Source organism: Pleurodeles waltl, chromosome 10 (assembly GCF_031143425.1).
Source record: "Pleurodeles waltl isolate 20211129_DDA chromosome 10, aPleWal1.hap1.20221129, whole genome shotgun sequence".
Taxonomy (NCBI): domain Eukaryota; kingdom Metazoa; phylum Chordata; class Amphibia; order Caudata; family Salamandridae; genus Pleurodeles; species Pleurodeles waltl.
Window position 1 is genome coordinate 725,717,577 of NC_090449.1, and position 24,872 is coordinate 725,742,448.

General features: G+C 44.0%; 1 protein-coding gene across 3 annotated transcripts in view; it reads left to right on the forward strand.

Moving 5' to 3' along the window:
• EPC1 (enhancer of polycomb homolog 1) overlaps nucleotides 1-24,872 on the forward strand; it is a 1,031,213-nt gene that overhangs the window by 86,599 nt on the left and 919,742 nt on the right. For 2 of the 3 annotated variants that reach the window (XM_069211248.1, XM_069211247.1), the window contains exon 1: nucleotides 2,991-3,550. The exons of the other annotated variant lie outside the window; for it this stretch is intronic. In XM_069211248.1, coding sequence (XP_069067349.1) covers nucleotides 3,398-3,550 — 153 coding nt within the window. In that variant the 5' untranslated portion in view covers nucleotides 2,991-3,397. Of the gene's footprint in view, nucleotides 1-2,990; nucleotides 3,551-24,872 lie in introns of those variants that run through there. 3 annotated transcript variants of the gene reach the window in all.

Sequence of the window (24,872 nt, forward strand, 5' to 3'; positions counted from 1 at the left end):
ACGTCAGTACAATCCACCTTCCCTCAATGCAGTCCACCCCACTCCAATCCACCTCACCCCTGTGCACCCCACCCCATTTCAATCCACCCGACTCCAGTCCACCCCATTCTACCCCACTTCAATCCAGTTCACCCCACAACAATCAAATTCACCCTGTGCCAGTATAATTCACCACACGTCAGTACAATCCACCTCCCCTCAATGCTGTCCACACCACTCCAATCCAGCTCACCCCTGTTCACCCCATTTCAATCCACCCCACCCAGTCCACCCCATCCCAGTTAAGTCTACTGCAGTCCAGTTCAATCCACTTCTCTCCGATCCACCCCACCCCAAATCATCCCAGTTCATTCACCCCACTCAAATCATCCACCCTGCTCCAGTTCACTCCAATCCAACACCCTACTCCAATCTAAGCCACCCCACCACATCTCAATCCAATCCACTTCTATCCACCCCACTCCAATCTACCCCACTCTACTCCAGTCCATCCAACTCTAGCCCAATCCTCCACGCTCCATCCCAGTTCAGCCCACCCCACTCCAATCCATCAAGCCCACCCTACTCCAGTCCACCCACTCCAATCTAGTGAATCAAATCCTCCCCACTTCACTCCACCCGAATCCTAGCCATCCCTATCGCTCCAATCCAAACCACCCACCCAAATCCAGTGTAATCCACCCCACTTAAATCCACCCCATTCCAATCCACGCTGCCCCACTTCACTCAGTCCACCCCATTCTACCCCAGTCCAATCAGCCCCACTCTATTTCAGTCCACCTCACCACCTCAATCCACTCCAACCAACTCCACCCTATTTCACCCCACTCCACAACATTCTCTACCACTGAACTGTACTTTACGACACTCTACAACACTTCAGCAAATCCACTCTATGACACATTACTCCACTCTGACACTCCATGCCATTTACTATTAGCCATGCTGAATAGCAGCCGCATTGGTGTAAAACATGGCAAAACACATTGTCAAAGCCAGTACCTCTTGTATAGGCAAGACATATTGGCTTTGCCAATGCTTGTTTTATTAAACGTGGTTGAGAGCAACATGGAGAGCATGGGTATTGGGAAGCCACAATGAGGGGTCATGAGGAGAAGCAATGGCAAGAGAAGAGGCTGTGGGTGGGGGAGCAACACAGAGGGTGGCGTAATGAAGCAACCCAGAGGGCAGGGGTGGGGAGAAGATACAAACAAGATCGCAGCATAGAACTGGCAGGGGAGCACCTGGCGAGAAATCAACACAGTGGAGGTTACAAGAGTGAGAGCAACATGGGTGACAGAGACCAACACGGAGTGCAGTGGAAGCGTAGTACGGAAGGGAGACAGCTGGACACATACACACTTGTGGAATGCTTAATTAAAAATAAAAAAGTAGTGATTGAGAAGCAAGCAGTGGAAGCATAGACGCCAATCAATTAAAAGAGATGGCAAAGAGGCTGTGCTCCATGGGAGGTACAAACATGACTGACAATCTGAGACACGAAGAAGAAACAGGCAAATGAGAGTGATAGGAAAGCCAATCAATGGTAAGCTGTGGGCAGGCTCCAAGCCACTGGATGTTCTTGTTAAGCCCACAATATATCATATGCAATCATACAGCTGTACTGTATGGTAGGCTCGACCTAAAAATAGCAGTGCTGTTGGTGGCAGTGATGGGCAAATTTGGAAAGCATGCCTCAGTAGCTAGCACCAACAGTCTACTGGGAGAAAGTTGAGTTAACAACTGAGACCCAGACAGCAATACCAAAGCTGCAGGGACAAGAGAACGGATCCTTTAATTGAGGGTGCTGAGGCAGTCTTGAGGAACATGGACAATCACATTAGTGTAAGGAGAGCTGAGGAAACTACTGGTCGATGGAGTCTGAGTGAATCACTTCCATTGAGGTTTCCACAAGACGCAGTAATTTGTAAATACATGGAGATGTTCAGAAAAAGAGGAGGCAGCAACTGGTACAGAAAGAATACCAGTGACGGAAACTTATTGGGTCATCTTTCATCTTGAGGTGGTTAACTTGTGAAAATATCACAACCCCCACCATATTCCTGGGAAGAGGATAGAAAAACAGGTAATGTACTTTTTAAATATAGAGCCTCCACCTCTAGGGAGAGCAATAGTAAAGCTCAGAACGGGGACTTGGGTGGCAGCTTAAGTTTACAAATGGGGAGGAGAGCATGTTGAAGTCCATCAATGTCAATGAAGAAACTGGCAAAACCGAGCTGGTGGTGAAAGTAGTAGACGCGAAGCTGGAGGATCTTACAGGTAGAGTGTTGAAACTGGAACAAGCTCAAACAAGAGAGTGTAGAATGGACTGTGTGGTAAACCCTATTTCGATCACTGCGTCATCATTGATCCAATTGAAAGCTAGCTAGAATTGTACAGTGGAGAACAACCCTGGAAATAATGATTTAGAAAATAAAACCAAACACCGTAATACACGGTGTCTTTATTTACAAGCATATTTCAAACGCGTATCTGTTGTACGCAAACGTCCTTGTAGTTAGACAAGGGAGCAGTTCCATCAGATCAAGTACAAATATAACTATGAAAATTACAAATTACACTTTGTCTGACAGTTTAGACAAGAACGTCATTTATATTTAATATGGGTTTATTTTATAAAATAGAGTAATCTCGAATGGCTCCAGTTGAATTCTCCTTTTAGGGGAGAGGGGTTGCAAAATGCAGACAAAGTCATATTTTATTATCTCCTTCGGTATCATTCATCTTTAGACTAATGCTTGCAGATTGAAGGCTGTGAAAGTCTAAATGCAGATGTGGTCTTTGGAAGAGAGCAGCTGGCAGAAGGGTTGACAGCTACTTAAGGAAACTGAAGCATTTGGAGTAGCTGGGCATGCACCGGTAGCGTATTGTCTCGAGCAGTATCCGCACGTAACCCTGGAGATCATCCTGTGGATGCTGAACGCTCCCAGCCCTCCCTCCCTCCCTCCCTGACGTCATGCCCTGAGGCGGCGGCTCCACGATGTGTTGTTTCTAAACGACTCTGTTCTTGTACTGTGCGCGTGCCTGCCCCATTTTTAAGGCTTTCGGGAGCGCGTGCCGTATCTGCAGTACTGCGTTTGTGCCCGCGCACGTGCGCGATGCAGTGTGGGAATGGCTGTTTGGTGCCGGGGTTGGCTGAAAGCGCGCACAGTGGAGTTTTAATGTCCGCCATGTTGGCCATGGCGTATTGAAGAGACTGAGAGAAACTGAAGCGGGGGGAGACCCCCCTAAAAAAAAGACCGGAGTTTTCCAAATCCGAAGCTCTGGTCTGTGTAACCTGAAACTGTCCATGGAAAGTGAGGAGTATAATGAGCTGTGTCCATGAGAGCGGCCACGGGCGGCGCCGAGAAAGAGCGCAGATCTTTATTTAAAAACAATGAGTAAACTGTCGTTCCGAGCACGGGCGCTGGATGCGTCTAAGCCTCTACCCATCTTCCGCTGCGAGGACCTTCCTGATCTGCACGAATATGCGTCCATCAACCGCGCAGTACCGCAGATGCCGACGGGGATGGAAAAGGAAGAGGAGTCGGTACGTTTGAATTATATAATTATTTCCGTGCTGTGGGCTAGGCTGCCTCCCTGTCTGCGTGTGCTTTCACAAAATGGCCGTCGTGCAGTGTACGGCTTCGATGACAAGCGCTCCTGTGGTCAGTCTAAGCGCTTACAAAAATGATGTTTGTATGCACAGGCCGGTGCAGCCAGTTGATACTCCCGTGGTAGACGTTTACAGTCGGTTTTAGTCGGTAGGACTTGGGGGAGGGGAGAAAACCATGAAGTCATGTGATCCACCGTACAGTCGCCATTTTGTTTTTGGCCTTGCTTGCGCTATGATTGTTCCTGTGCGAGGGCGCGCGCTTGCGCGCGCGCGCTGTTTAGATGACGTTTGCGCGGGCACGAGTATACCGAATAAAATGTCCACAGTTACAGGTAGAGAAAGAGCACTGTCCTCTCTCTGCGTGTCACCAACATTGTCAGTATTTTCAGACCCCAAGGTTTGGCATCGTAACACACGCCGCTCTCTGGTGGATGCCCCTCCAGAAGTCCGTCTGCCCCGCCTTTAATGTTGGTTGTTTTCTTTTCTCTTTACTTTTTCAGGCTAACATTTTTGAAGTCCGTATTACGTTCTACTTACGTCAAAATCTCCGGGGGAAGTGGAGTTCTCCGTCTTCTGATGCACAGTCTTTTTCCTGGATTATTGCACGTGTTGACTACGTTGACGTAGGAGTCTTTCAGGGCATGTTTCTAGTAATGTACACACGAAGTTATAGAAGAACAGTGTTCTTTTACATGCTCTTACATGCATTTGTGAATGGGCCCTGAAATGCCCAGCTCCCAAGTAAATGTACAAGTAGAGCCCCGTCCTTTCTGTTTTCTAGTTCTAATTGTATATAAATATTCAGATTTCATTTATATTTTAGTTGTTTTGGGGCCAGTTCACAAGCCACGTATGAGTATTCAAGAGTACTCCTGGAGTACTGCTTTATGCATCACAACATTTCTTCTTTTTGATTATGCTCCTTCGTCGTTTGTCATTGATTTGGATTTGTTGGAGTGCATGCAGGAGCATGTCAGTGTACAGTTGGTTTGGTTCTGTTATTGGCACTAACAACCTGCTGCTGTCATAAATTGATGTATTTAAAAGAACCTTGTATTTTTTGTAGTGTCATAAGCTGCTGGTGCTGCAAAACGCACAAGGTGACCGGAGGAATGCATACAATAAGTCTAACTACTGGTATTCGCCAGGGATATCATTCCAACCCCTCGTTCTTATGCCCACGGTGCCTCCTTGTCTTGGACCCAGCCATATGCAAATCCTTCTTGATCTAGCCCAGTGGATCCCAACCTTTTGACTTCTGTGGCCCCCTATTTATCACTACTGGAACCTGGGGACCCCCTCTGAATACTATTGGCATCCAGGGGACCCCTCACTGAGTCATTACTTAAAGCTGGGGACCTAATCTGTTAATATTATTTAATTTTCTAAGCAGTCACGGACCCCCTGAGGATGCTTCGCGGACCCCCAGGGGTCCTCAGACCACAGGTTGGGAACCACTGATCTAGCCCAAACTGCCAGGCTAGGTCCTCCCTCAACTGGAACACAAGCAACCCAAGACACCTTTTTCCCTGATTGTGGTTTTTGATATGCAGTTTGAAAGTGCTTTGTAGAGACGTAGTGATACTTGTTTAGAGTAATAAATTTCCTTTATTTGCAAAGATGGTAAGGCCTCAGTTCACCATGCCAGGGTTTGCGGTTCGTGTACAGCAGATCATAGGCCTCCTCAGTGGAGAATATTAAATACTTTGACCCATCTTGCCGTTAAAACCTGGAGTGTGTGCGCACGCTTGGGAAAGAGTTGAAGTACCCATGTGAACAAAGAATTAATTACTGACCTCATTCTTGCAGTACACACGTAGTAGCACTCTTGGATCTGATAGTCGACATTGGAACACAGCTTTGGCGTAATATGTAAGTGTTTGAGTTTTCACAATAACTTCTTTTTTTTAGCTAGCTCCTAAAGACATTTTTTGCCATTTATAACACTTAATACCAACTGTTTATTTTACTGAATTTAACAACATTTCAGTTTTCTACTTTGGAAGGAGAAAATGCTGCGTTGGATATGACCTGAGTCAGACTTGTAGACCAAACTATATGTGAGTAGCATGCAGTCAGTGTCCAGCTAGACCTAAAATGGGAAAATATTTGTCCCAGTATCTAATATTCTGTTGTTACAGAAAAGTGTTGTGCAAGTGCTGTGATGAGATGCAGGCTGGTGACAAGAGAACATGGAGGCTGAACTACAGGGATGGTGGAGCTGAGGGCTGGCAGGTAATGGAGTGTCGCTTTGGTGGATCAAGTTGTGCCCTGCCTCTAGGTTTGACTTGGCTTGGTCTGACCTGATTTCCCATCTGATAGTACGTCAACTGTCAGTCGAGCTTTGGAATTGATGCAGAGGCAGCTGGGTGTGCTTGTGTCCCCATATGGTGTCCCTGTGGTGCTTTTGGTGGCGCTGTGCTGGTTCTTCTCTTTGCCAGTTGGCGTTCGTGAGCTGACCCGTGACTCTGAGGCTAGGTTAGAGCTGTGTACAGCTACACAGATAGCTAAGCTGCACCCTGTAATCTCTTTGGAGGCTCCTGAAGTCTAGGATGATCAACCGACAGCCTTAGGGGTAGAGTTTGAGCTGTTGGTTTGGCTAATGGGGCTAGCTCAGTTTGCGATAACAGCTCTAAGCCCAATATATTTGTCAGCTTACTTAAGGTTGGAGGAACCTCTGAGCTTTCAGTTCAAAATATTCTCTCACCTATGCACACATTTCAGGGAATGTCCTAGGCCTAGTCCTGTCTAACTCACAGCAAGTAAAACAAGTATGACTTTTAAGGGCAGCATTAAGTAACAACTTAGTAGACCACACAGAGCTAACCAGTAGTGACACCGGGTGGCATGAAAGTGGTTAAAACGATAAATATCCCAAAGAAGAAAGTGGAAACCAGTAATGTTTTTGTGTTTTGTAGACCTCTCCTAGTGTTAAATAAAAAAAAAAAAAATGGGGAGAGATATGGGAAAAGTCTGACACTAGCACGGTGCAGCCTTCTATAGTGAAGTAGAAAAAAAGCAAGAGGTTTCTCAAAGTCAAACTAAAGTCCAAGAAGAGAGTGAGCAAATGCATATGATTAAACTTCTTAGTGAATGGAGGCTACACTAGAAAGTCTCAGACTAAACCAAGCATCACTACCACTATAAAAAGCGAGGAACTGGGGAAAAAAAATCGACATCCCTGGTTCAGACTCTCATCACAAGGGTGCTGAAGGTGTGCATGTGTTCCTGTTTAAGGGCTCCAAAGCAATATCAGATCAAAGTCTCCTCTGGTAGAAGGTTCAACTGCAACCCACGACCTGGCTCGTCCTGTCTCTTGGCAGAACAAGCACAATGATTATGGGGTTCCTCATGATTGAAGAGGAATTATAATAACAATTTCTGTCCGTAACAATCTGTAAGGCAACAATTCCTACCATTATTATTTATCACAGTGGCAAGGCAAACGTCCATCAACTTTTGTGTGCAGAACAGGGCATGTTAACAATTGTTCATAGATTATAGGGTATCCTACACTACTGAGCATGGTAATTTAGAACATCCACAATTTTAAGACTATGTCAAATCCTCAGAGCAATCCAACTGCAGATAAATACTCTATACTACTTCTTCAGGAGACATATTTGAGGGAGAGGCTGTCTTGTGATGGATGTGTTTTGTGTAGAAAAATGCAACTTTAACCTACACTCCTCATAGTTCCATCGAAACTAGATCATTTTTTGTTGGTCCCTAATTTGTGTACATGTTTACATCTTGCCTAGAGTAGCATCTTTTGCTGAAAATCTAAAGAACTTTGATAATGACCAGTGTTTTATGTTGCATCTTTCCAGATTCAGTATTTATTTTGGCAGATAATTTTAATTAAAAAATGTCACTGGTAATGGTCAGTGGTAGGAATATTGTAAATCCAACAGATTCTTGAAGGTTACCTCACAAAAATGTGAGGAAAATGCATGAGTTTAGTCAAAGGTTGATGTTTGTAGCGCTTTCTGACCAAGAAAACGTAGTGTGATCAAAGCAAATTAAACCATTTTGGATTCCCATGCATATTTGGACAATGTATAATAGCATGCCTTTGGACAAACACTGCATCACAGTGACAAGAAGGATCTGACGGACATAATGGTATATTACATTTGTATATCAGCCATTGGGCAAAAAATACAGATAAAAGCACCACAACTGGTATTTGTTTTCCTGCTTATTTTCATTATTTGCTTTTGTAATTCAAATATAAGTTTCTTTGGGAGAGCCTCCACCGATCTATACAAAGGACCCTTTTCTGAATTCAAATTTCTGTCTGCTTTACAGAAAATGGAAAGTTTTCTAGGTTCACCCGTGAATTTCACATCTGTTTCTACCACAAGCTGCAGGTAGTTTGAAAGGAGATAATAGGAAAGTCGACTACAACGTGCTAAAAATGCAAAAACTGATAATTGCTTTCAAAATTCTGTTTATTCACGAAAGGTAATAGTGATCTTAGTGCAGTAACCTTTTGTTTTTGCTATTTTTAGAAGAAAAAACATACACTTTCTTGCACAGCACTATTTCCCACTAAAGAAAATCATTTGCTATACTTTGGTTATTTACTAAGTTTCCCTCAAGGGGAACCCACAAACCCGGGGTACATTTAAAATCCCTATCCTATGGTGTGTGGGGGTACAATGGGTCGGGTACAACAATGGCAAGGATACTTTGTGTAGAAAAAAATCAAGGTCTTATCATATTGCTTCTTCATAGATTCACACTGCAGTACGCAAGTGGAAAAAATAAAGCTACTGAATTGTTGCCAGTTGATCATATAGAATAGTAAGCTTTCATAAGGCCAGTCGTGTTGGCTGTTGTTTAATGAGGTTTTTAAATCAAACTTTATTACCAACACATCGGTACAGCATAGGCCGTAATACTGTAAACTTGTCAACACAAACATGTACAATAGAGTGCCAGCAGTGCAGTCTTGTTGACACATGGCAGTGAAGGTGGAGAAGACTGAGTGGCTATGGGGTTAAAATAAGTTTTGAGTTTTATCAAATATTGAAATAAAGGCCAACACATTGCACAAATGAATAATCCATTCACATTAGGTCAGGTTTGTATATTTTATTCAATCCAAGTTTTGCAGTGCAATCCGTGCAAGACAATTTTCCCCTCCTTTTTGATTCTTTTTAACTTAGTGTGTCTTTCCAACCCCTGTTACTGATTTCTCCTCTTCTTCACATAAATATGATTGCTGTTTACCCACCCCTGTGGTTTTAGTACATCTTTTTGTGATTACTTTCCGTTTTTTTTTTTTTTATAGCTGAAGGTAGTCCGGTAGATTAATAATGTTAGCATTTTGGGTTTCTGTTTATCACTTTTACAAATAAGGTTTATATGCTATTATTCTGCTAGAACCACTTCTTGCATATCTCTTTCCATATTTCAAGCTTTGGTGGTTTTTGGACTAGCACAGTCAATTTCTGTCCTCCTTTAAGGTAAAATATAACCTAGGACTGCAAATATATATATATTTTTTCAGTTTATATCTATTCTTTGGAGGAAAGATACCCAGTAGATATTTTTCATAGTTTGCTCAGGCAGTGACCCTATTCTATGGAGACCTTCAACCACTGTGTCCCAGAAAATCCTAGCCCAACGAGCCTACTCAAACCAGAGTTGGCCATCGGTGCGCCACATTGTCCATATGCTGATGACCTCCCTGGGCGTATCCTTGTAAGACCTCCGTCCCATACCAGTTCCCTGAGCAAGGTAAAAACTTGTTTGTAACTTTTTTTTTGCATTTTGTCTATTAGTGGGGCAGGGCACTCTAATAATCACCTCCCTAGTGCTTCTTTCCTATCTCCTCCCTTAACTTGTACCACTCCTGTGCATATATTTATTATTGATTTCCTTCTTCTGATAGGTTCAAGATTGCTAAAATTGTGTTGGATATGGGTGATGCGTAAAGGGAATGTAGTCCAAATATCCCTGGGCTTTATGTGCCAACTTGCAAGATGAACTCCTCCTGTAATTTGGGAATGTCACTCCTATCGTCTGGAAACTGTGTGTAACTTGCTAAGCCTGGTAATCATTGGTCCGATGGAGATTGTAATGTAGAAGGACTGATTGATCTGGTTCTCACACACTAAACTGTTAGTTTACAGCAATGAGTGTTTCATTGCCCACCTCTGTGCCTCACAGTGGCACATTGGTGCCTAGTTTTCACCTCAATGGCTGCATAGCTAATGTAAACCATTCTGCGAACAGTGGACATCCCTTCTTGGTGTCTCTTCCTAGTTTCCAGCTTTCTGAAGTTCACATATCTGTTCAAACTCTTGTTGTGGGTTCTGTGTACAATAATTTAACCCAGTTGAAGAAATTTGTTCCAGATCCCATCTTTTCCATTACTAACCATATGTATTTTCAGGCCACTGTGTTGAATTCAAGCTTAATGTCAAGTGTTGACAGAACTTACTCTTCCTCAGATGTTGTTAAAGTACGCATTATGTGTGTAAGTCTTCTAATATTGTGTCTATGATGCTCTTACCTTGAATAAAGCCTCATTTGTGTACATGACCCATCATGCTTACCACTTAAGTCTCTGTTTGCAGCTGTTACACTGAGGTTCCTAACATCATTATTTAACATTGACAATGGTTAATAGGATGGTATTGGTGTCTGGTTCCTGTCCGGTTTTAGGAGTAAGGTTATCTGCACCCTGCTCATAGTGAGAAGTGAGCTGCCTGTTATGTGTGCTGCCTTAGACACTTCATGTAGTTTGTATAATAATATTTCACATGTAGATCAATACAAGTCAACCAGGATGCCATCTACTTACTGCCGTTTTTTCTTCTCTTGAGTGCATCCTTAATCTTGTTTGTAAATGAGAATTCTAGTCTGTCAAACTAGGTGTCCTTGATGTGTTCAAGCAGTCTTTATTTCTTGCTTGTTTTGCTACTCGTGGTTGCCTGTAACATGATCTGAGAGGTAATCTCTACATTGATAGTTTATCCCACCCTGAGTACCTGTCTCCTCCTGTTTGTGGCAAGCACATTTATTGTGTGTGAGGGGTTTTTCTTTTTAGTAAACTTTTAAGCATTTGTTCTCTTTCAGAGCTCTTTCTCCATGAAGTCTTTGCCCCATATTTTGTGTATGTTCTTTAGCGCCCACAAAGTATCCACTATCTGCCATTCCAAAGTAATGTAATCAAGCATCCAGAATGTTTAAATCTTTGGATAATTGCGGGAGCCCTTTTCCAGATGACCCTTTCTATCGCCTGTCCTTAACTGCTCACTTTACAATTCTTAAAGATAAGAAAATGCAGGACATCATCACCTCTTTAGCAGAACTTAAGTCTACTATGATTTTTTTTTTCTCCATCTTGTATGTTTCTATAGTTTGTATTACCTTTCTTTCATCCCATGCTCGCACAGCTTATGGAAGTGACTCTCCTAAATTCTCTGGTGAGCACATCTTCATGAGTCATCCTGTTTGCCCGCTCCAGTTAATTTGCATGCCATGATGTACTTTAATCTCTGTCCCCTTTTAGGACCTCATGTGATTCCCTTGCACTGGACTAAATCTGTTGCTGCGGTACCAAATATATTCACATTTTGGTTCTGATCTTGGATCTGTGAGAAGACTATAAAGATACATCACCAAGCCACTTGTGTCTGAAAAGCCTCTAGTGATGTTTTCAAACACTATCTTGGACTTCATAGTACTTTTTTCTCTTAGACTTCTTGCTCATGTTGTGCCATAACTGGTAATGTCATTATCTTTCTTTAGGGCGTAGTTTAAATGTCTTCCTGCAATCTTCACTTGATCGGATCTTCATTCTGTCAGTCGTGTTGACAGTTATTCTACAGTCTCACTATCTCTACTCTTCCCTCTACCAACTCCTAGAATTAGGGTGAAACAACTTGTAAATTTGAACATGAGTGAGAAGAGACCGAAATGTGGTTGCAGATTTTTTTTGTACTGCAAACTTGTCCCATATCTCCAAATTAGCACTGGTGACTTGACTGCTATAGAGGTTGTTGACTCCTTCTTCAGTATCCGCCCAGTGCGTCCTTTTCTGCACATTCCATAGTCCCACCGTTTCCCCCTGAAACCAAGCATTCATTCTTCACCCACTCTCTAGAGTAGGATACAATATTCAGAAAGTCTAGCCCCCCTTTTTATCTGTGCACTTTGAGAGAAGCTGAAAGCCATGGAGCTTACCCCTACCAGAGAAACTGAGGTAAGCCTTTCTACCAGGATTCCACTGTGTGTTTCTCAATACTCTCAGGAAGGGCCTGAAACATAAAAAGCAGTTGACTATAACCATCTTTACAGGATTCCTTCTCCATTCCACAAACTAGGAAACGCATTCTATATCAGCAAGAAAGGTCTGCATGTATGTCTCCAAAGTATATCTCCCAAGCTTGAAGTGTGTGCACCTATACATAACACATTTTTGTCCTGAGGGACAGCATGTCAGCTGCAGACTGAGAAGGACCACAGAAACCCACAGGAAAGAGTCCAGTTTCCTCATTATTAATTTTAAACTGGATACCTCTCAATGTAATTGTGAAAGATCCAACAGTGCCAGGAAGTATTTGTTTGTCCCTGCAAGAGAGAGAACACCTTCTGTAACTAACATATTTTATATGTATTCCCAAGTTTTACTCCTTAAATACCTAGTTGCTGTCTAAACTTAGCCGCAAGGTGTTCCATTGTCAATATGAGCAGAAGAGGGGAAGTGTTATCCCTGTCTAGTTCCACCAGAGAGCCAGAACAGTTCTGAAAAGACTCCCATTTACTGTTACTCTGAAGTACAGCATCGCATAACAGTCTGTTACCCTATGATTAAGGGCCTCCCAAAGCAGTATTTGTTCAGCTTGGAATTTACACCCCACACTATTGAATGCCTTCTTAGTGTCTGCTAATACCAAGACCATTTTGTTCCCCTGTTGTGACCCCTTTTAAACCAGGTGTAAGGTTTACTGGATCTGAAGAAAGCTTTTTTTTATCTTTGACAAATCCCACTTAGTTAGGGTGTACAAAGCTGTGATTTAATTCTTTCATCCTTTTGGGAAGAACCTTCATTTATTATTTTTTTTAACACCATTTTCATTAGCAGGCATGTCTCATATTCAACTTTATAGTATCAGTACCTCATACAACTGTTGGTCTGCACTTTTTCAATGACACCCCCATTGATCACTTAAACATCCATTATTTCAATATACCCTCCTCCTCCCTTCCTTCCCCAATGAGTCAGGTTCAGTATGCTTGGAGTGTGGTGTATCAGTAGGTCAACTATGGCTAAGGTTTTGTAGGTGGAATGGTGCATCCCTTTGCCCATGTTGGATCAGTGATATTGTGGGGGAGGTAGCAGGGCGGAATCAGTCCAGAGACGAGGCAGGGGTGTTTGGGTGAATTTTTTTCCAACTATCAACTAGAGTCCCCCAAGCCCTTGCCATGTCTAGTGGTCTCAACCCCCTCTCGGCCTCTCGGAAGAGAGAATCCCCTTCGCAGGTCGCCCATTTCTCCAGTTCCCTGTATCACCTATTTACATTCGGGCTCTTTGGGGATTTCCAGTTCATGGTAATTTCCCTCTTGACCAGGGTGTAAGCCAGGTCTTGGAGTCTGCTGGTTACCTTCGTTTTTGGGGTGTGCGGGAACCATCCCAGCCTACAATAGCCCAACGTGCAAGGTACTTTTTTATTTCTGTCTACCACCTTCTGAGTCTACTCTTCCCAGTATGTTCCCAGCCATGGGCACTCCCACAACATGTTTCAATTCCGCCCCTAGTGTTCCACATCTTGGGCACTCTGCCCCCGCCATATTGAAGTGTCCATTGATCTGCCCCGGTGTCAAGTATGCTCTATGCAGTATAAAGAAGTTTACCAGTTTGAATCTAGCATTCCTTGAGACCATGGGGATTCTTTCCAATATAATTTCCCAAGGTTTATCTGGTATGGGGGCTCCCAAACCCTCTTCCCATTTACGCCTCAGGGGCTCCAGGGGGTGGGGGTTATATCTGTCCTTATTCTATTATTTAGGTTTGTGACTGCTTTAAACGTGCCCGATGAAACCGATACATAACAGGGGTGTGGAATTTATTAAAATATCTACTTGTCCAGGGGACAGGTTGCTTCTCAAATCTACTTGTCCTGTAAAATGATCTACTTGTCCCTTTGGTGCCATGTAGTGTGGTGCCAAATTATGGCAGCAATCTCATTATGTAAGAGCTCTGATAATAACCTCTCTGATTATGCCAGGGCTACTACCATAGTAGGGCTTGAATACTTGCAGTTTCAATCCCTACTGTAGCAATTTCCTTATCTTGCCACCTTTCTGCAGATCTGCATACTGGGGCTGGAGGAAGCAGTAAGCAATAGTTCCAGGGCTGGAATGCCTTTGAGTCTGAAAACCTACTAACCTGCATGTTTTTAAAGATTTTCACCAGCTTCTCTCTAATATTTTCCCATAATAAGAAAGGTTGGACATTTACTCCTGACAATGGCAGAATTAGAACTTCTTCCAAGGTTGGGAAAAAAGTGGCTGGAGGGAAAATGAACTTGCAAATGCTCAACAGATTTTCACATCAGCAAATCTACACATGCGTATTTACCCATGCTAAAATACAGTTCACAAATATTTTATAGGGGTACGACATATACCATGGGTGCACTTTTGTGACTTTCTTTAAGAATCTGGGGCCACATGTAGGTAGGTTCAGATTTGCGACCCGCAAATTGTGAGTCAGAGCGAGTCGCAATTTGCGAGTCGCAAATCCGAATGTAGGATGGTGTCCCTGACACCATCCTACATTCGCAAGGGCTTCGCAAATGCCCACCTCATGAATAATCATGAGGTGGGTCGCAATTTGCGACCCCCTTGCGAATGGCGGCCCTCACAGGGATGGTGGTCTGCTGGAGACATCAGACCACCATGTCTGTGACTGCTTTTCAATAAAGCATTTTTTTTTTTTTTAATGCAGCCCGTTTTCCTTAAAGGAAAAAGAGATGCATTACAAAAACGAAAAATGAAACGTTTTCGTTTCATTTTTTCAGAGCAGGTAGTGGTCTGTAGGACCACTGCCTGCTCTGAAAAAAGGTTTACAGTGACCTTCACAATGGGGAAGGGGTCCCATAGGGACCCCTTCCCTTTTGCCAAAGTGTTAGCACCCATTTGAAATGGGTGCAAACTGCGATTGGTTTGCGCCCGCGTTCGCAGAACAATCCTACATTGCACTGCAAGTCGCAATTAGGAAGGGAACACCCCTTCCTAATTGTGAGTCGCAAACCCGTTTTGCAATTTGGTAACCAGGTTACCGAATCGCAAAACTGGGTTTGTGCATCGCAATGTGCTATTTGCACCGCGAACACAGCGAAAGTCGCTGTTTGCGACATGCAAAAAGCTACCTACATGTGGGTCTTGGTCCCTAATTAGGTCTGGTGTTAACAAAGACATTTTGTTTTTATTAAACTTCTATTTCTCTCTCTTTTGGCTGGTTTTACTGTGAGTGATTGCATTCTGCTCTTCCACAAGGAGCATATTGGCACACAAAGTAGTTTTGTTCAGTGGCAGGAACTACAGTGGCAATCAGTGACGTAACAAAACTGGAGGGTGCCCCTTTGCAAAGAACATGGAGGAGCCCCCTATCCAGACTCACTCAGGGCAGGTGCTGTGCTGAAGGGGCCCCCGGGAGGGCAGCTGCGGGGCCTTTGTTATGCCACTGGTGGCAACATGTGCTTTTAGAGTTCAAAAACGTTTTTTTTTTTTTTTTTGCCAGTGTTTGTTACAATGTTGAGGGCCTGGTAGCTCCCACAACAATAAAGTGTTACAAAAGTCATGTCAAAACAAGACACGCATTGATGAAACTAAAAGACTTATAAAAATTTGTCAGATCAGTTGGCTTTGTCAGTGTTTATTTATTTTCATGCTTCCCATAATCGTGTTGAAAATGGTTACACTGATTTTCCATTAGAAATACTAGCATGCATCAAAACATTTTACTAAATGACACTTCATGTGCATCTAATCAGAGAGCATTCTTGGAGCATTATACTTAGCCTCATAGCCTAAACTTTTCAAACATGTGTATACACGTTTTTTTTTTTTTTGTACTGGAACCAACGTCAGTAGTGAAGTGTGACCTTAAAACATTTATTTACAGCACTCACCCTAATAATGAAGGCTTTCAAATAATGAACCATAAATACAAGTTCGAACAGCATTATCTTTTGGAAACACATTACCTCAACTGCAGAGAGTTCCACTCTCTGTAAACAGGCAACCAAAGGGTTTGTGCTGCAGAGGGTTCGGCCTACTTGTCCCAAGGACAAAGTAAACATAAAAACTTGTTGCCCTTGACCCCAAACGATGTCCCAGGCGTCGGGCGATAGGAATTCCACATCCCTGCATAAGCACTGGTGCCTTGGGTTCAGCTAAGCCTGGTGACGGATGACTGCAGTAACCGATCCATTTAACAGAAAATGCCCTCCCGGTAGGTCAAATTCATCTCTAGGAGCTTCAAAGGGGATCAGAGTGCAATCTATGAAAAGGCTCCCAACTGTGGACATTACCGCTGTGATCCAGGTATTTAACCCTTCCCAGCTACCCCTATGTGGCAAGGCTCGTAGAAACACTAATGGGAAGTCCGGAGAGAAAGGAACATTTGTCTTAGTTCTATTCAAATAGCGTTCCAGCACTGATTGAATACCTTCAGTTCAGGTATGTCCGCTCCCCTAGGTTGTTGGATTCTTAGTAAGACTTCTATCAGTCTCATTAACGGAGGGATAAAGGATTTCCCTAATGCTCCCGGGGCCTGTCTACTCACCAGCCACTGTGTAAACCACTGGAGCTATGCAGCGAGATAATAAGATTCAAAATCAGGCACTGCTAATCCACCATCTGATGACTGTCTTTGTAGTTTAGCCAAAGCCACCCGCCCCTGGGTATTACCCCGTAGGGATGATTTTACCAGAGTATCTAACTCTTTAACAGTTGACCTGGGTATCCACGGTGGAAGCACTGTGAATTAGTACAACAGCCTCAGCAAAATTATAATTTTGAGAAGTGCCACTCTACCTGCCAGTGAGGAAGGCAGTGCCCGCCTGAAGGTCATACTTGCCTGAACGGCTTTTATAGCATGCCCCACATTACCATCCAAAAAGTTGTGCATATCATGATATTTTTTTAACACCTAAATAAGAGAGGCATTGTGGTTCCCACAGTAATTCACCCAGGTCTGAAGGGGCTACCCCTTTGGTCCCCAATGGGAAAAGACTGGGTTTCTGCCAGTTTACGCTGAGGCCCAACAGGGCTCCAAACTTGGACAACAATAGCGGGCACCCGGCAGCTCCTCCCGCATATTCCTCAGGAATACAATCAAATCATGCGCATATAGGGCTATGCAGTGCCACTGACCACCCGCGCAGTCGGGGCTGCTAATGCCTCCATGGCTGTCTCAAACAATAGTGGAGAAAGAGGGCAGCCCTGTCTGGTGCCCAGCTCGACCTCGCAGCCATCTGAGATTGTTCGGCCAGTACGGACCCTAGCTATCTGGGCAGTATATAGTAATTTTACCCATGCTACGTATTCTTTACCCAGTCCCATCTTCGCCATCACTGCATAAAGAAAACACCATTCCAGACTGTCAAATGCTTTTTCAATATCCACCGCCAGTATCCCTGCCACTGTCTTGTCATATGAAGGGTCCATCAAAACAGCCAGCAGACGACCGATGTTACCAGCCTGATTCTGCCCCGGAACAAACCCTGCCTGGTCTGGGCGCACCAGGTACGTAATATGTGGGAGCAGCCTTGTTGCGAGTATTTTACTAAGAATCTTGTAATCTAGATTCAGCATGGAATGGCCTGTATGCACTACACTCAGTCTGGTCCTTACTGGGGTTTAATAGTGGCACCACTAAAGCCTTCCGTGTTGTGCCTGGCAAGAGCCCCCTCTCCTGTGCCGCTTGATATAGGGCGACCAACTGCAGGCCAATATGTCAGAATAGGTGGCCTAGAACTCAACTGGTAAGCCATCGTTCCTGGCATCTTACACCTAGCTAAGTCCTTATTGGGGTTTCTAATTTCCTGTAGTGTAATGTCCCCCCACCAATCTGTTCAGCCGCCTCTTGTATGAGTGCTGTGAGTGGCACCTGGTCCAGATATTCCTGGGTGGCCTCTACATTGTATTGAAGGGCAATTTCATATAGTTTCTTGCAATAGTGCAGGAAGTGGACATTGATCTCCTCCTGCATATAAAATCTATCTCCTGTGGCTGTGTGCACGTCTAATGATCGACCCTCTCCTAGTCGGTGACTCTAACCATGCAAGCAGTCTACCCGTTTTATTCCTCTTTGTGTGAGCCCGCAATATGTACTTCTTGTAATCGAAGCAGCAAAGTCGATTAACCTGGACTGCCACTCCCTCTTTTAAATCTAGTAATTTATTCTGGAAGTCTGGTTGTCCAGGCTGATGCACTGCGAGAGGAGGAAAAGCGTCTTCTGCCTCTGGTGTTTCCTTGAGTAATGCTCGCCTTACCCCCACTGCTTCCGCTACACAACTCCCCCTCAACACCGCTTTAAAAGCATCCCATTTAACCAGTGGGTTACTGGCTGTCTTATTGTTTTCACAGAAGAAATGGGCAATCTGTTGTCTCACTGCTTCCTGGTAGCATGCGTCTTCTAAGGTTTCGGGTTTTAATTTCCATGTAGGATTACGAGGGTGGGTGGAGCCCCATTTCAGTGACACAGGCATCGAAAATCATGAAAATGTTACTAGACCTGCAGGTTGAGTAGCTTGAATAATCTACTTGACCTGGAAACGGGTCTCAAATTGTGTGATCCTTGGCAAATATTGTATTTTACAGTCGCCCTTTTCCTCATGCTCACATATTAGTGCACCTTCGAATATCTGAGTTCTGCTTTCTGCTGTTAAAAAACAAAAAAAACAAAAATCCTCTTACTTGATTAAATATACTGAATGTTTGCTCCATGTATAATAAGTTGAGCCCACATATAGGGTACACATGATCCATGCGTGACTTGCTTCTTAGTTTACTAATAGCTCTGCCATCAGGGCAGAGGTGTTTCTCACTTTGTTTAAAGACTCACTTTTAATAAATATATTACTAAAGCATGATATGGTAGCGCATTGTCAATTACTGACAGCAAACTTCTAAGAAATGTCCAAAACCCTTCCCACTAACTTGCAGCTTTACTGATAAACAATTAACCATAATTAAAAATAATAATAGTTTATTATGTGAAAATTCGGTTACAGAAAACGTTTATCATGTGCACATCACCAAGTAAAGTGTTCTTTTTTTTCCATTCTATTAAAATATTTATTTCATCATATAGAAGTATAAAATGGTCTTTCACAGCTACTGAAATATATTTTTAAATGTTTGTAAAGTTGACTCAGTTATATAAATGTTGTGTGTTAGGAAAAACCTGATACCAAAAGCCTTTCATTTCACATAGGTCAGACAGTTCACCTTACAAAATCCTGAAACTCTGCAGTCACAAGGAAAAGTATGTGCATTGCAAGAAGACAAACTGACTTTAGACCTCTGTATCTGAACACAGAGCAAATGTGACAAGAAAAAGATTTAAAGGCATCTTAATTGCTAATTCAGTTTCTAACTGAACAGAACACCTGTTCTTTGTCCACTTGCCAGAAGGGTCGAGTGGAGTCTAAAAATAGCTCGACCTCATAAAATAAAACTCTCCATAGCGAGTGGTCGAGTAGATTTTTCAAGCCCTGGTGACAATAATATGGGGTTGAGGTCTGAAATGGTGCGGGGCAAGTACTCAGTGTTATGTATGGTTGAAAACACGTCGGGGTGCAAAGGAAAGTATCCAGACGCACATGTAGATCATGTAGATGGGAAAAGTACGAATAATCTCAGGTATGTGGGTATAACCTACGCCAGGCATCTATGAGTCCCCACTGTGTTTGCCAGGCGGTAACCTGCCGGTCCACTCTTGGCATCGGGGAGTCGTTCAATGGGGGCTGGGGGCTCCCACACAGTTAAAATCCCCACCTAGTACTATTGTCTGCATAAGGTGTGGGGCAAATTTGACAAAGTTTTTTTTTTAAACATGGCCCTTGGTCTGCTTTAGGTGTGTAAATGTTTGCCAAGATTAAATCCTGGCCCTCTAACTTTCGTTCCACAGCCACATAACGCCTGCCTGGGTCGACAAAGCCATCTATCTGCTGAAATGGAACTCCAGCTCTTATCCAAATCAGAGTATCCCTGGCAAATGCTGAATAAGTGGTATAAGATACCTGTCCCCTTCAACGCTTCTCAATAGCCCTCCCTTCAGCGGTGTCATATGCGTTTCTTGAAGCATTGCCACATGAGCTCCTCGTCTTTATAAATAGGTGAAGACTTTTTGTCTTTTTGACATTGTATGCCTGCCCCGGACGTTCCATGATGTGAATTTATATGCCTCTGGTGTAGCCATAGTCCCGCCTCAAAGCGAACACCCCGAGCCCTCCACCTCAATTCCTGCATCTGATCATCAGTGCACCCCATGCCTAGTCATTTTTCTGCCATATCATGTGACTCGGGTCCCCCTATAAACAAATCAACTGCTAATTTCCCAACTCCCCATCCCCAGGACAAAAAGGCAACTGCCTCTCCTCCAAGCTAAAAGTAATCAACTGCGCACATAAACTTGGGTGCTGGCCCCTCGATTCCTTCAAGGAGTTCTGTAGCACCGCCTGTACCTCCACCCCAGTCTTACTCTGTTTGTCATGTCATCAACCCTAGTGCCCTCCACTAAAATTGTCTACTAATCTCGACCTTCTTTTGAGAAGCTACTGGGTAGGAACGCAGTAAAGTCACAGTGTTGATACGATGCGCACAGCTAGCAAGGGCGGGAGAGTAAAATGATGCAGTCCGACGTCCCTGGCGTCGCCTCTTGTCCGGTCTCCTTCGATATATGTGTGCTGACTGAATCTCTGTCACATCCAGAGTGGTCTGCCTCTTCGCCAAGTGCAGAGGTTGGGCACTGGTCTCTACCACTCAGAGCAGCAACTGCCTCCATCACTTTTTGATGTTCTTGTTGTACTTCGTTTTTTGACGGGATAGATGGTTTGTTTTGAGGCTTAAGCCGAGGATGTCTATTTTGCCGTTCCGAGTTGGGGCCAGTGTCTGACCGTCCCGGTTGACAAAGGAGCATCCAACCACTGCCAGACATCTTCCGGAGAGTTGAAGAATTTTCCCCACCTTCCGTCACTGCACTCAGTCGGGCCGGGAACAACCTTCCGTATTGCATGACCCTTTGCCTTAATTTTTGTTTAGCCTTTTTAAAGGATGCTCTTCGGCACTTCTCTTGGGAAGTCTGGGAAAATGCAAACTGTGCTGTTTTCCACTGTTCAGTCTCCTTTCTTCCTTACCTGCCCCAAAAGATAGTCTCTGTCCCAGGAATGCAGCAGTCTTGCTATAACCAGTCTCGGTGGGGGAGGGCACGCCGGCACTCTGTGTGCCCTCTCCAGGGCGAAAAATGGCGAAAGTCCTTTGTCTGCTATTGTCTCCCTAAGCCAGCTCTCCAAGAATCCCACCATAACATTTTTTCTCTATACGCTCAGGTAGACCAATCACTTGAAGATTATTTCGCCTTGATCTTTTTTCTGTATATTTCGCCCTTAATTCGAGGTCATTAATTTCTCTCTCTTACTTGCGCAACTTGTCGGTTGAATCCTTTACAAAGGGAAGAGCCTTCTTGATTTGTTCTCTGATTTAGATACCCTTTCCTCCAACCTAGGGTTATCGTCTATAATATTGTCAAGTCTGTCGTCAGGGCATCCTTCTTTTTTTTTTATTTATTATTATTATTATTATTATTATTATTATTATTTTTTTTTTTTTGTCCTTTACCCCCTTCCAGGATTTCACGATAGGCCGTTATAGCCTGCAGAATGTCTTGGAGGGAGGGGGTCCCAGAGCTCTCTGCTAAATAGACATGCTTAGTCTCCGATTGTGGGGTCGGGGAACCCCCTGTGGCTTCCTTCCTCATTTCTTGGTCCCTTTTATGGCCTTGTTTTCCCATGCCGGTGTTCACCTGGATCACAATGGCTGTCTCAGATTGACCTAGGCCTCTACTGTGGGAGTCGGAGCCCCCGATAACGTCAATCAGTGCTAAGGTGCAGTCTTGCGTGGTTAGAAGGCAGTCCTCTGGTACCCCAGCACCGTCAATTTCACCCCAGTGGTGTTGCGCCGGTCCTCCTGATTAGCCACTGAGTAGCGCCTCCCTGGAGGAGTGGTAAAGCTGACCCCTTGTCCCAGTCCTCCACTGCTCCGGCTTCAGCCAGCGTGCAGTTGTCTACACCTCCTTCACAAGCCCCCCTGGGGGCTCCCTGTCCTGTGTCCCTCTGTGTCGCCCCTGGTCTCAAAGATACCTAGACACTGTATTAGCAGGGTCACTTGTACCTCACTCTGGGAAGCCCAGGTGGGGCTCGGGCCTCCAGGGTTCTCTGTAGTCAGGGCCACGCCAGAGCGCCTTCGCAAAGCTCCTACCTCCAAGTGCTGCACCGCTTCTCCTCCTCCCCACCTGGGTCACTGTTCTCTGCCTGCGCTCAGTGTACTGGCACTCAGCTGCCACTGTGCCACCCCTGGAGTCTCCCGAAAGGGAGAGGGGCCACTGCTTCTCCACCTCACCTGCTCTGTCTGTGTGCTGTCATGCCGGGGGCACCGCTGAACCTTCTCCCACTGCACATTTCTTACTCGGCCTCCTCACCTCGAGGGCAGCGTGGCCACCAATTCACTCTCTGATCGGGCGTCCCGCTGCGACAGGCGGGGAACACCACTGGTGACCGCGATCATCTGGTCGTCAGTGCTACCGTCTCTTTATGAGGTGCCAGGGCTGCCGTCTGCCGCTTGTAATGTTGCAGCTGCCATTTTGTCTACCGCGCGGTCTTCTCCCTTCATCGGTCTCCGGCATCTAATCTGCCTTGATGCCGAACATCTCACCTGGCGATGCAGGGGCCTCAAGAGATGTCAGCAGCCATTCAGGAGGGTCAGGGGTGCACTAAGTTAGGATGACCTAGGCTGCGGGGGAACGCTGGCAGGAGCATTACAGAGAGACTTCTTCCTCCATTGACCTCAGACCACACCCCCTGGGAAGAACCTTCATAATCCTTTTTGTACACAGGCTCAACAAAGTCATGGGCCTGTAAGACTCTTATTATGCATCACCCTCCTTTAAGATTGAAGGTGTTACAACCTTTTATGTCCTGGAGGAGCTATAAGTATGTGAGGGTGGAAAGCTACCATCTGACAAAATAAACGTTTTGTAGAATTCTCTGTGGGTCATGATGTCTTGTTGATTTTCAGACTCTATCACTTAGTCTCTAATCATTGTCCCTAGTGCTGTAAAGCAAGATCCAAAAATACTTACAAATGCATTTACAAAGGAGTCCGACACAGAGAGTCGGAGTGGAGACCAAGATCTTATTTATTATGCTGCAGCAAAGAGACCAGATTTACAATTGGCATCCCCAGTCCGAAGTAAAGTGTGCTAACACGGTGTGTTTAACAGCGATAGTTATACTCCTACATCAAAGGATTCATAAAATAAGTTAATGATGATACATGTCATATAGGAATTTAAGGAGGGAATCAGTTTTCACACACTGGTTCCCGTCCTTGCTCTGTTCTCGACTCCCTTCTGCAGCTGTCTAGCCTTGCACATTCTTGGAACATTTCAAAGGATTTCATGGTTCAAAGATACAGATATCACATTCAGGCCTTCCTGCCATATGTTATCCTTCTTTCCCCAGAGTATGACAGCCAAGGGCAGTCAGTTTATATTTACCACACAAATATAATGAGTAATGTTTTCCAGATAGGGAAAATAACCAGCTGCAAGCCCATTGTAGAAACAGGCTTTTTACTAAACGAATATATATATATATATATATATATATATATATATATATATATATATATATATATATCTCATGCAATATGTAGCATGTGTTGAGAGAGGACTCAAACTAAATGCCACTATAATAAAAGAAGCAATACAAAATAGATTCTTACAGTCGGCCCTTTTTGAGTTTTCTCTCAAACATAACAGACGTTTTTCACGAGGTGTCTTAAATCTCCTCATATATTCATGGGGACATAAACAACCGATGGTATGAGCAACCAGTATCTTTTGTGAGAATAGTGGGATCAATAGCCATTAGGGATTTGATCTCTTCTCTCTGCATCATACTTCGATTTGTTTCTTGTATTTTAACTGGAGGAGGCGTACACATTTTTAAACAGGAACAAGAGTAGGTAAGCACTGCACTAACAGACAGCTTAATAAAATAGCTATTATTATAAACATTGTCTTTGAACAACCAGTCCCACCCGCCAAGCCAGGACCATAGCCATGACAAGCTCAAATTGCCTCCATCATATTGGCCCCCCTTTTCAAATACCTGTACTGCATCTTTTATTTTCCCGATATCATTCTGTCTCTGACGATTTGTTGACAAAATAGCAGCATTTTTGCTGATACTGGTGTTGGATTAAAACACATACTCCTCCTTGTTGCACCGTAATTAAATCTAGAGCAAGACGATTTTGTATAGCCAATTGGGCTGCAGAGTTTATTTCTACCTGTACACTTCCTATGGCCTCCCTAGTGGCGTTAAATGCGATGGCTAATTCAGCGGACATGTTCATCATTGCCAGCTGTAAGTCGAAAACTCAAAATCCCGGAATAAAAACGTGTAGTAATTGCAATACCCAGTTCTTTCGTTCCTCCAATATTGGCTTCCCTCATTTGAACCTATGAGCAAAACTACCCATGTTAAGGGGCTGGGAAGATGATATATTTGATGTCGCAGTAATGTTGGGTGCCAAATATGCCAGCGAACATATCCCTTCCCAATTTAGGGGAAGTACCTTATACGCAGTTCTTCTGCATACAAAATATATGCCTCCCTGGATTTGTGAGTTTTATAATGCTGTACTTTACTCTGGACAAACCCACACCCTTGGGTGTGTCATGCTCAGAACTATTAAAATACTTGTAATCCCTCCAAAATTTATTATCAATGATACATTTGCCCAGGGTGCAACATAGGAGCATCTAGCCATTCAGAGAGGGCCAAGGAAAACTCGTGACAATATTAAAGGTGAATTCTTCCCATCTCTATCTCTTTCCCTTGAGGGATCATATAACAATCCTTCTGTATCTACCAGAACCTCCTCTCCTTCCACCGTGAGGTTCCAATAATGTGAAGTATAGTTGTGCTGAGTCCCATTA